Source organism: Mauremys reevesii, linkage group 21 (assembly GCF_016161935.1).
Source record: "Mauremys reevesii isolate NIE-2019 linkage group 21, ASM1616193v1, whole genome shotgun sequence".
In the NCBI taxonomy this organism is placed as follows: domain Eukaryota; kingdom Metazoa; phylum Chordata; order Testudines; family Geoemydidae; genus Mauremys; species Mauremys reevesii.
In genome coordinates, this window is record NC_052643.1 from 9,803,849 (window position 1) to 9,817,074 (window position 13,226).

General features: G+C 41.2%; 1 protein-coding gene across 11 annotated transcripts in view; it reads right to left on the reverse strand.

Annotated features, from left to right (window-relative positions):
- KIF1B (kinesin family member 1B) overlaps window positions 1-13,226 on the reverse strand; it is a 135,184-nt gene that overhangs the window by 97,644 nt on the left and 24,314 nt on the right. For all 11 annotated transcript variants that reach the window (XM_039508951.1, XM_039508953.1, XM_039508950.1 and 8 more), the window contains exon 3: window positions 3,075-3,151. In XM_039508951.1, coding sequence (XP_039364885.1) covers window positions 3,075-3,151 — 77 coding nt within the window. The remainder of the gene's footprint in view (window positions 1-3,074; window positions 3,152-13,226) is intronic.

Consider the following 13,226-nt stretch of genomic DNA (forward strand, 5'->3'; position numbering starts at 1 on the left):
CTAAATTCAGAAAGGTATTAACAGTTATTTCACACTTAAAGAAACCTTGTGGGTCAACCCACAGTGGAAGGTAATGTTGGTGCTTCTCTTACAGACAGGTTTTCCCCAAGACAGTACCAGTTGAAGCAGAATGAAAACAACTATTTAGGCAATGTCACTCTGCTGGTGGGGAAGCAATCTATTACCATTGCTGAGACTGCTGAAGGAGTTCCGCGCAAAATCCCAGACAGTATTTTGAGTGTGTAAGAAGGGAGAACAAGCACAGAGTGAAAAAAAGAGGATCAAAGTGAACAAAGGGATGGGTCAGAAAATCTCAGGTGGGTTACAGCTGGACAGGGACCTGGGTGGGGAGAGACACGGATGCATTTTTTTTTTTTGAGTGAAAATTGTATTTGAGTTCCAGTTACCAGTCTCGACAAGCCATGAAAATGAATTAACCGGTTTTGCATCTGTCAGATTCCATTTTCTACATCCCAATCTAGATTTATAACTACAGAAAAATGTCACAAATTTGTATTATGACTACAAACCCACTGTGAATTGAAACACTTTTCCAACTTACCAAGTAGGTGAACAAAGCAAGAGTCAGAACAATGTATCAAAACAATTTCATTTTAGCAACGACAGTTTAGTATTGATAACACTTAACTACCTGATGTTTTTTGTCTCTCTAGGCATTTGTATTGTGCTTATCTAAAATTCAGCATGATGTAAAACAATGAAACCCTACTAACACAAGAACTTACTACAGCCTCATCTACTACTCAAGCTTTGCAGAGAAGGGAGACCATTGTTTGTGTATGCACAAATTAGAAAATTTTTACAGTATTTTAAAAGGTCTCTGAATTTCTAAAATATAAAGTGTGTGGCATTAATGTACCTGGGAAGGAAAATATCAAGAGCTCTACTTGAGCGTCAAGTAGAAACATGAACAATCTTAATCTTGTTCCTGTTAAATCAATGTGAGAAGTTTGATTTTCATTTATTTTACTGAATGACAGAAAGCAAATATAGCCTCAAAATCCTTATGCCGAATATAGAAATCCCAGTCATGACCACTAAAAATCATCAAGACTTCTTTCAACCTAAGGCCTCTTTCACAGCACCAGCTGGTAGAGGATTTTCCAGTCCAAGAAATAGTGGAGCAGATTAATTCCGAAGTTTTGTTCTGCCAACTCCTCTATGGAAAACAACATTCAGGGGATTTTGAATAAATTGACTAAGCTGGAAACCAACTGTGGAAAAGTACAGCACTTGGACAGTATGATTAAATTCTCTGAAAACTATGATGCTGAACAAAGAGGGGCTAATTACAAAACTAGCAGAGTTTGGTTACAGACCATCAAATCAAGATCCCAAAATAAAGGAGTTCTAGGTGTTCCTCCTCTCAGGCCTATTTTCTTCTATGGAAAGTACTATGCCAAAAGTCCTGAATCCAAGGGTAAGAGGTTTGACTTTGATAAAGCCTACAACACTCCTACAATGGAAAGCCAACAAAAAGCCCTGGAGAGGAAGCACCATCACAACTGTCTGATCAGAAGGATCAAGGTAGAGTTTTGCTTGCTGCATGTACTACAAAAAGTGTGATTTAAATGGGGTCAAACTGATGTATTACCCAGATCTGAGTGCAACCTCAGAGGCTATTCTAAGACTTTTTGTGAATAAAAGAACTGAATCCTCCATTTTGTAGCTGGTGAAGTTGTCACTTTCAATGAGAAATTATTGTATTTTGGGATCAGACATTGGCATCCAATTACTTGACTCTACCCAACACACTGCTCAAGGCAAGGTCTAGGGCACAAAAAGATTACTAACAGAATTCACTGTGTATATTAACATCTCCTTTTGTTGACATGCTCCCCTTCTCCTTTGGCTAGCTGGAGAAGCCCTTGTTGAATTATTTGGCAACAGTTTTTTTTTTTAATGCAATATATTATACATTACAAGTGAGATGGTTTTCTGCTGCATCAATTAGAAAAGATTACATTGAGGGTGTAAAACCAGAACAACTTTTGTAGGAATATCCTTTTAATGATTACTCAAATATTCTCTCTTCCATCATAGCAGTGGACATGGACACTTTTTTTTGGAAGAATGGTCATGATGTAATAGGAGTGCTGGTTGATTTTAATATTAGACTGCAACTTTAACAGCAAGTTCTTCTTGAAGATGTGCATGACCTTAAACAACAGCAAAAGCTGTCAATACAAAAGCCACGTTTTCATCTATTAGGGTTTAGTCTATATAGTGCTCATGGTGTTTTCGCATCTCTGCTTGAACTATGTAATATAATTGTCTGGTTTCTTCACAACTGCTTTATTCAAGAAGAGATTTCATTAAAAGTTCTGTGCGTATATAAAGTTTGAGCTTTGGTCAAGAACACATTATCTGAGGGTGTCAACCAGTGCAGAAATGTCAAATTCTCTTCCCATCAGCCAGACTAAATACTGATGTTTAGCTGATGAGAAAAAATAGGATGATCTCTTCTCCACTTTTCAAGAAAACAGGGGAGGGGACCTAATGCAGAACTGTAGAGCTCTGCTATAGAACAATCACTGGAAGTCAGCAAGACTTCAGATCTAGCTCTCTGGAGAGGTGGGGCAGAATGCTTAGAGGACAAAAGCATATTGCTTTTACAGTTATAGGAAATGTGGATCACTACTCTGCCTTTTCCTGCTAAGCCAGTGGAATCCAAATCACTTTTTTCCACTGTGCCGCAGACATATATAGATACATGTCTTCGCTTTTTCCAATAGAAATTAGAATGGAAAAAAGTTACTTTTGTGGTTCAAATTCCACTCTGCAGCTGCTTGAACACACATTTTTCTATGTTCTTTCCCCTCCTTCCTCTTTCAAAACACACACCCAGACTGTGTTCAGACCCCCAGACCTTACTCTTTCACATTCCCAGGATGGAAAAAAGCTAGAACAAAAACAGAGCTCTGAACTTGTATCACTCAAAGTACAATAAAGTCACAGTAGGAGCACCGGGTTGAAGTGGGGTGTCAGGAGACAATCCAGGCCAGTCTGACTGGTAAACAGTAGGTTTTGCTACAGTACATTCAGAAACTTACCGAGGTGTGAGACCAGTAGGAGTAGTCAAAGCTGAAGGACTTTGGTGCTTCCTTGGGGTTCTTTGGGTTGATAATACCTAGAAGAAATAAAATTCAGAGACTCAGCTATTCAAGGCATTTAGGGATACGATATGAAAACCAAGAGAGTCAGATCATGAGCTGCAGCAAGAAATGTTATGACAATTGACCCTCAGACCCAGTCAATATGGCTGTCTGCACAGCCAGAGATTTAATAAATTACATTGAAGGACATAAGATTAGGATGGATGTTCATACCACAACCTCACAAAAAACAATATTTCTGTAGGGGCTCCATGAAGCAGGTCAAGGAAAGGCAGATACAATCATAAGGGAATGCACCTACTAAACAAAGTTCATAATAAGCAGCGATGCACGAGACTTAAGTAGGTCATTCTGCTTGTTCTGTCTTTGGACTAGTGAAGATTTCTAGAGTGGAGGGAGGGGTGCAAGGAGGAGTATTAAAGGAAGAGCCAAAACCCACAAGAGCTCGAGGCACTTCAATAATGAAAAGCTCAAGAGCCCTGGGATTTCACAGCAGGACAACTGAAGCTTATTTTGAAATTCATGTTACAGTACGAGGATAAAAGCCCTTGGCCTACGGATTTTCTTTCAGAAGCTCAGGATTCTGCAGGACATAGTGGGAGGCAATGAAAGGAGGTGGAGGAGGATCTACAAACGTTTCAGGAATTACACTGATATTTTATTTGTAGAAGAATGTTGTAATATGTCATATGTGCAGAGCCCACATGGAGATTTTAATAGGACTGACATTAAACGAACTAAGCCAAACTATTTGTAAACCTTGCCTTCTGCATATGACTATTCAATCCCATAGAAACTCAAATCAAACCCTGCTTTTATTCCCAGATCACAGCAACAAGGCAACATTTCACCCTTGGAAACCATCAATATAATTTACTTTTTAAGTTGACCCCATTCCTGGTGTAAACTATGTCAGCAGACAAGAATATCACATCTATAATGTTACAGCCTTCTGGAGGACCCCTACAACAAGTTTAAACCTCAAACAGTCTTAATGAACAGAGCTATAGTCTGTTTACTACAATCTCACTAAGGTATTGAAAATAAGAACTTAAGATAGGTGTGGCCAAAAATGTACTGACCCTCTGAGCCCATACCACAACCTTCAGAAGTTCCAGAGCTGAGACACACCTGCGGGAGGCTGGAACTCAGGACTTCAGCCCCGCTCCTGCTGAAGACCCAAGACCCCCTCCCTGCTGGGCAGAAGCCACTACCTCACCACCTCGCTGCAAAGCAGAGGTCTCAAGCTCTTCTACCAGACTTGGCGGGGAGGGGAAAGGTGGAGAATGGGGGGGCAGGGGGCTCTGCCAGCTGCACTTCAATGGTAAAAGACACATGTAGCTCGCAAGCCACAGTTTGGCCTTCCCTGATGTAAGATATGCCAACGGCTCAAACCATTAGTTCATCTAATACAGAATCTTGCAGTGATGTGCCAATGTTTTAAATGTTTTGCTTCAGTCAGGGATACACATCTGTAGGCTTGGAAGGATTAGATTTTTAATAGGTAAATTCTTATTTCACTGTACACGGACAAAAAATATTTCCATGATAATAGAAACTTACAGATGCCCAAAGCAAAAACACTGCTTGAGAACTTGTTTGATTTAAAGATATTTACTTTGTATATTTGACATGTGTTAATTTGTGTTTAATGCTTTAACATTTTTTAATCTCAACGTCTACTGTGATTAAATTGTCTGAACTTCCCCCATAATTTTCTGCAATTATGAAAATGGAAATACATAAAAATCTAAAATATGCTTTTAAACAGATCTGTGAAATTATGAAAAATTAAAATCAAATTCTACCATGCCTTCACTTGGCATTCCTCTCCCCTCCAGGCACACACCAAAATGCTCAATTCCATACTCTTTCCCTTCCCCATTTCCATTCATCCATCCACCCACACTTCCCCCCAGACCCCTCTCTCAATCCACCAGATTGATCACTCCCCCGAAATTCAGTTCTCCTAGGGGACTCCTCTACCTGGCAGCTTTTTGCAGCAATCGCTAGGTGTCATATGGACTCGTGGGGGGGGGGGTGTGGGAGAAGAGGAGTCGATTGCGGAATGAGTACTAAATGAGTTGTAGGTTGCAATGCTCTTTGGTTCTTAAGCTGAGAAAGGCCTTCCCTAGTTGGTGTGGGACCAAGTCTTCCCTGGTTAGTTTGAGGGACAGGTAGAACAAGATTCCAGTGTTCAAACTACAAGCTGAGGTTGGGCGGGCAAGCAAGCACTGATGGGAAGAATTGAGCAACAGGATTGCCACTCAGTGAAACAGCAATTTAGCCTCTCCCCCTAGCGTCCTGCTGTAAAGACTGGCAGGAGGAGAAAGGGCATGTGGAATATCCCAAGTGCACTCCAAGTAGCCCTGGTGGAGAATGCAGGAGGGAAGGATCCCTTTCCAGTGGAGATAACAGATATATCAGCAGCCTGGCCAGAGGATCAACTATGACGCAGCCTTACGCAGCCTTGCAGGTGAGTAAGAGGTCTCTCTGCCAGTCCCCTGTGCAGGCTTTTCAGGAGGAGGAGTCCAGGCATTGGGGGGGGAGGTGGAGGGAGAATTGTTGGTTTTATGGGGCTGCTAATTTATCCCTGTGAGCAAGTAAGATGGGATGGGAGAGTGCTGGCCATGGCTCTGCTCTCCCTACAATGTACCAGCCAGAGGAGCATGGGGGGCATGCAGTAACTGGCAATGGGTCAATGCAGCATACTCTCTTCACCTTGTATAACACAGAAATGCATCCCTCTGAGTCAAGTATCTGTCACAATTGGTTTTGGAGCTGTTCTGGGGCTGGTGCTTCTGGGGCTAAGGGGGGCTGGCAGCAGCTGGCGGACAGAACCCAAGACCGGCCGTGGACTGAGCGGCTCAGCCCACAGCCAGTCCGGGGTCCTGGCCACCAGCCCCGCTCAGACCAGCAGCGGGCTGAGCAGGGACTGGGATCCTTGTCTGGGGTTCCAGCCACCAGCCCTGCTCAGCCCGCTGCTGGTCTGGGGTCCAGCTGCTGGCCCTGCTCAGCCCATTGCCAGTCTGGGGTCCAACTCACCCAGGCCGTCAGGAGGCTGAGCGGGGCTGGCAGCCGGAACCCCAGACTGGCAGCGGACTGAGCCACTCAGCCCCCTGCCAGCCCCGCTCAGCCTGCTGCTGGCTGAGTGAATGGAACCCAAGACCGGCATGGGGCTGAGCAGGGCCAGCAGCAGGCTGAGCGGGGCTGGTGGCTGGAACCCCAGACAAGGATCCCAGGCAAGGATCACACTAAATTGATAAGATCTGCATTTTAATTTTATTTTAAATGAAGCTTCTTAAATATTTAAAAAACCTTATTTACTTTAAATACAACAACAGTTTATGTATATAATATAGACAGAGAGACCTTCTACAAACATTAAAATGTATTACTGGCATGCGAAACCCTAAATTACAGTGAACTTGGCACACCACTTCCGAAAGGTTGCCGACCCCTGACCTAACCAGTTGTGCAGGGCTACATAGGGGTGGAGGTGGGAGTTCTTCCTGCTCCTACAGTTTATACCCTGAAGCCAAACTCTGATCTTCCTTACTAAAGGCCATTTGTTTCTCAAATATTTAGCCTAGGTACTCTATACTTCTGGGAAAGCATAACCATTTTTCCTATAAGCGTGTCCTAGTCTGCAACACCCTAATCTCTTCTCAGTCATTACAAACTAAATTCCAAGGGGAACTGGGCCCTTTGAAAATGTAACACCTCAGAATTCCCTTCCAAGATTTGACAGCTATACCAGATCCTGAATCCCTAAGCAAGGCCATTATCCAAGGCTATGGGATGGGAAGGGGATCTCTGCCCCAGACCGCTGTTTTGGCCACAAATAGCAACAGTTGCTATTGTACTTCTACGGGCCAATTCCACTTTGCTTAGATTTGCCCTGTGCTGACATTCCTGCCTTATAAAAGCTGACAGACATGCAAAGCCAAGGATTAATATGCCTTACACCAGTATGCTCTCACGTGGCAAAGACACGTTGCTTTGGATAGCAACATGGGCATCAAAACATTAGTAACAAAAAAAAAACTGGTAACCTAAGCAATCAAATGTGGCTTCAGTTTCCCTTCAGTTGTCTCAGCTAAGCTGTAATAATTCTATAGCACACACATTTCAGCCATCTCTAGAAATCAGAAAAACCCAAAACCAATCCCTTTGTTTTAGTTTTCCAGGGTTCCAGTCCCATGATGCTGTGCTTGCTCTTATTATTCCTGTCCCACATCCCACTCATTCATAACCATTACCATCCACACCACTGAAAAGTGATGAGAGGCTGTACTTCCTTGCAAGGAACAGGAAATTGTGTGCTCCCAAGAAGGGATTAATACAACTAGTTACCAAATGAGTTCGAAGTAACATCCTTATGAGTGAGTAAATTCTCTGACTGATTTCAAAGCCAAAGTTTATAACAGTGAAAATTACTTTCACTTAAGTGCAGAAATGGATAGAATCCATTCCCATCTCCCTTAAGTACACCTTAGCTTGATAACAACTCCAAGCATAGAGAGGCAGATGCAATAATGCTAACTGTCCTGACAATTATATTCCACTATGTCACTTAATTTCAATACCATGCCACTGCCATTTCAAACTCTACAGGTACTACAAATGCAAGAGGAGTAAAGGCTGAGGGAAAGATGCTGCTATCCCCTCTTCCACATCCCGCACTCCTACGCAGTCCATATAGCTCCTCCTGACATGGGACGCCTGGAATAGACTAGCAGTAAGCAACAGAAATGTGGCCATATCTTCACTGACAAAGGTGTGTTTGTTTTTACTGCAGGATAACTAGTGTTAGCTATCCTGCTGTAAAATGTAATGAAGACAAAGCACTGTAGTTTTCCCAGTAGGTTAACCAGGCAAGGTCCACTTTGGGTGGACAGTATTGTGCTGACCTGACCTAGCTACCTCAGGGTAAAAGCTTGCTCCTGCCTTGTTGCCAGCTGGGATTTTAGAGACAATCATCGTGCATTAGTTATCTCGCTGTAAACACACCTGTCAGTGAAGGCAAAGCCTACACTTGCACAAGAGTTAACACTGCATTAAGAATCTTCTATGTCTCAGTAACACTGAAAGAAGAACAAGCAGCAGGGACTGTTTAAGGTTACTCAAAGACAAGTTTGTTGTGAAAGTGAACTGTGAATTGTAAGAGCATTAAACTTGAGGACATCTCCAAAAAGATTCTCAATTGCCAACAGACAGATTATGCATTAGATAAATGCTTTCCAAAGACCTTTGTTCAAGCAGGTGATGAAAGATAATGTTCTCATGGATTTCTTCATGTTCCATAAACTTCTTTTATGCAATTAGGTAACAGTGGCTTATTTTAAACACCTCTATTTCCCCAAACAATTATTCTCATAAAAGGAGTATGACATGTGCACAAGGAGCAAAGAATTTTTATAGAGCTATACAATTTATTACCCATGGAATGATAACCTTTCACAAGTAAATCACAGTTCAAATTTACCCCAGATTAGCATTTGATAATCAACACTAACTAGCATGATCATTAACAGTCTCAGAGAAGTCAAAGAAGCAACTACTCTTTTGCCCCAGAGGCTTTCCTTCCATAGGAAATTTGAGATACACAAAAACCATGTTGGGGAAGTCTTGATCATTGTTGCCCACACCGTCTTGAAGACAAAGAGGAAATAGTTATGCAGGACTGTCACCTTTCAAAAATAAATAAATAAAAAAAGACCTACTTTCTCCTAGTCACATATCTATGATATATAGGGGATTTAGCAGTTATAGACAGACAACAGTGAAATTAGCTTCTCAACATACCCAAGAAACAATATAAGAGTCCTATAATCCACGTAAATAGGTTTAGCATTTCCCAGCTTGTTCTAGCACTTGGAACAGAGCTCCTTAAAATGTAGGCAGATGAAAATACCAATCTCCATGGCAGATGCAAGTCATAAAATAATCCTTCTAGTATTCCTCAAAGCTAATTTCTGCCATATTAGCTGCTGGAATAAAGCCACCTAAAATTTATCACAAGGCATCTCACTTAATGCATCTCTTTAAAAAAGATATTTAATGGCAGCCAACTGCTGAGTCACAAAGACAAGAGGGCAGGTGCTACCATCCCTCTTAATGAAGATGCTTCAAAACTTCCATATTTAAAAAAAGATTTGGATACTGAGGTTAGGACTGTTGCTGCAATGGCACTAGATATAACATGACAACATCCCTGTCCTAAAGTGCTTATAAGTAACCTTCTCAAGCCTCATACTAATAGGTACTGCACTCCTGCCACCCACCTTTTAGGGCTCTCACTGTTGTGAATTTGACTGGCAGTTTGGGTAGGCACTTTGCTGTGGGACACAGAACACAATTATATCTACACCTTGACATCAGCCTGTGCCCCCTTCCTCCCCACTTTTAAGTAACAAGATTTACTTTCAACAGGTGTGTTTAAAAACACTATGATCACCATCTACTGTATTACATTTCACACACTACAAATATTTCATGGAATAATGAATAACGATACCGAATAGGCCGTCCTATTTATGGACCTGTCTACATTATAAAAATCTACCATCTGGGGAGATTGTTCTAGGGATTTAGCACAATTTCGAAACAAGGACTGAACCACATGGAATTTTATGACTGAGTTTTAGTAGTTAAGCACCCCCACATCAGCACTGTGTCTAGGCAACACTGATTGTGCAGTAGCCAGAATGGAGGGGTGTGTGAGGGGAGAGTGCTAGGGCAACACTGAGCTGTCCTTGCCATTCTGTTCCATACAAAGAGGAGAAAATTGCTTTTGCTAGTGAAACGGATAGCTAGTCTCCTTTCAGAGGGGGAAATACTTAACCCCAAAGGGAATGTTTACTCTGGATTCTGTAGGAGACATTAAATCTATCCACCTGCCATTCATCCATCCAAGATATTTTGCTGTGAGAAAAGCAGCACCACACACCACTACTGATCATTTAAAGCAATAGGAGCATTTCTTGATTTATTCAAGACAATGCAAATAGGCCCATCTCCTGAAGCTGCAACCTGACTCATCTCCAAGCCTACTAAGGACCTTGGTAACTAAAGATTTTCACCTCAGTGTTTCTATGGCAACAGGCTAGGGCATTTTGCTAAAGAAATCAAATAAAAAGGTGAAGGATTTGAAACAGAAATTGACGTACTGCCTTCAATATTGCATCCTGAGGTGCTGAATACATTAGGGCTCCATGCGGATCCTTTAGCCCCAGGAGGGCACAGCAAGAAATTTTGGTTGAAACAATGCCCAACAACATTAAAATGAATACGGACCACTTACAGAGAAGTTCAGTAGAGCTGAAGTCTATTAATGATGGAAAATGAAAGCTCAGAGTTTACTCTATGAATTGAAAGAGTGTTTTGACTCAATTCTCTGCTCATTAAAGGTGTCATTATTTATAGTTCAGGAAATTGAAGGCCTCCATCCAGAGAGTAAGTATGGTATCTGCAGATACAGTGCCAACTTCTGACATAGTGCAAGTTTGAAACAAACAAATGGGACTTCAGGTACTGCCTCTGAGGATAAGAGTGGAATTCAGTCACTATGGGCTAATCCTCAATCTCTATGGATGGAAACAAGAGGGCCCTGATTGTAAAAGCAATTTTGTGAGATGCAAATATCAGATCATTAGAATTGAACTGACACCAACTTCATGTAAGACACTGAGCAGTCATTAGATGACAACTTTCAGTCATGACTGATGCTGGTAAGAGGTCTTCTGAGGTCAGATAGCTGCGTTGCTGTCTCTTGTCAGGTAAGAATTAGGAATATTGTTTTTAAGAAGTGCCATGTAGAACTACTTAGGCGTCATACAGCACACACCAACTGATTACTTTATGGGATAGGTAGATGGAATCTGGCCATTTATGAAGGATGCTGGCTGGGACTTCTGGAGAAAATAAGTGATATTTCTTTGAACAGAAATCTCAGTCTAGAATCTGATAGTGCAGACAACTGCACAACAGTAAGAACCAACCTAAAACAATTCATGTTCATGCAATAATCAGACACTGTTGGCAACACTTTCCACTGTTCACGATGTCAAGCTGTACTGTCATAGGAAAAATGAAAAAACATGCTAGAATTAAAAAACTGGAGCATCAACTTCAATGACCCCCCAAAAACCCACTCAACATTAAAAGCTTTTTTTTTTTTTTAATAATAAACAATCCATGTTAGGTCAGGATGAGACATATTAGTGAGTCACGAAATAGGTCATAACCTATTTCACTATCCCATTTCCTACCCATGACTTACTGCTCCAGTGCTGCTACACTGCATCATACACAGGTTAATTGTTTAATAACAAAGACCTAGGAAATGAGAAAGGCAATAAGGCAGACAATCACAGCGGGGCCCATATTACTGGCCATTTTACAGAATAAACTTGTTTATCTGCTATTTCAGAGCCCTCATGTGGCAATTAACTATTCTGTTTGCAAACTGACAAAGGTTTTCCTGTTGCAGCTATATTTAGTTTTCACGAGAGTGGCATTGCAGTAACTTTGAACACCGAGTTAACCTACACAGCCAGTTTGAGAAACCCAGTCCCTTTTCCAGGACCCTTTCTGAAGCTAGAGTCAATTTCTTTTGTCATGTAGAATCTTTCTGCTACCTTCAGTGTAATTTTCACCTGCTCCAGCTCCTAGATTTTACTTAGGGGTAACTAAAGGGTACTTAAAAACCACAATCTCTCTTATAAAGCCAATATTATGATTTTAAAGGGACACTAATACTTCTCCTCTAATGGAGAAGTACTCTAGAAGTATAGAGTAGGGAAAAAAATGTTAGCTTCCTAAAAGATTGTTACAGATACTTCTGTGATCACTGAAGAAACTCAAACTAAAGACTTATGGGGATACTGTCATGTTAGAAACCATTTAACAAAATGCCCTTGTGTATTGAGACCACACTGTACAGTCCACCTCTTTTCTGGGGAATTAAAAGGGGGAGGGGAGGGGTGAGGCATGGGAAGGGTCGGATATTAAAGTTTATGCTCTGTCCAACTTGATGAGTTGCATTGGGGTCCATTTTGGTTCTTTTAAATGGGTTATGTGTTTTAATTTTACAAATTCCAATATTGGATAAATACTTCTGTTAAAAGACAAGGTACACATTTTCAGTCTTTCAGCTTGGAGAATTAATTTAATTCCTCATGAAACTGAAGTAATGTTATACAGTTTGGATTGCAAAACACTGAAGGGCAGGGGTGTGGAACCTCCCATTGCACTTAGAGGTGTCTCACCCCACCCCAGGCAGATTCAGATTCTATAGAAAGTAAACTTTTTAAATGAAAGTTTCTATCCCTTATGGTTGTGAAGATGAGCCATAGTGTCATCTTAGTCTGAAACAGCTCCAGGAAGTGTTACCTGCACACACTTTTTCTGCGTGCTTTGAAACCTATAGGACAAGATTTTTAAATAATTGGGAGCACATGATTGTATGCCTGCTTAGCGTACTCCCTACTGCATCCATGTACACAAATTAATTACATATGCCAATAACCAAAGGGGAAGACAAACAGTCCTAAAATATTATTCCTCCTAATAAGTGTTAATCAATGCAACATTAAATTTTAATAGGAAGTTTAGTTATAAGAAAGGCCATACACTACCCTTGACCTTTGTTCAAACCCTCCCATTCTCCGAGAATGATCCACTGTGAAATGACAGAAGTATTCAGCCCTCTTGTAATGAATTTACAAACCATAATTAAAAGCATAACTGGTCCCCAGTCACAGAATGCGTTTGTTACACCTTCTATAAAGAAATGTCAAAAGCTGAACTAAATACTATACACTGAAATTAAAATATGGGAACATTATGTTTTGTATTTTTTTCTGGAGGAAGGAATGTCATTAAATATTTAAGACTCCCCATGTGTGGTTCAAAAGCCAAATGCAGTCTAAGTCCTAAAATGCAGCTCATAGCCACGGTCCCTGTAATAGCAGTCTGACATTCAAAAATCAGGAGTGGGCACCCTGGCTTTAGAAGGTTAGTTTCATATTCTTAGGGTCCATTCTAAAAAGAAAACTATGTGATTATGTAATTGGAGAGCTACTG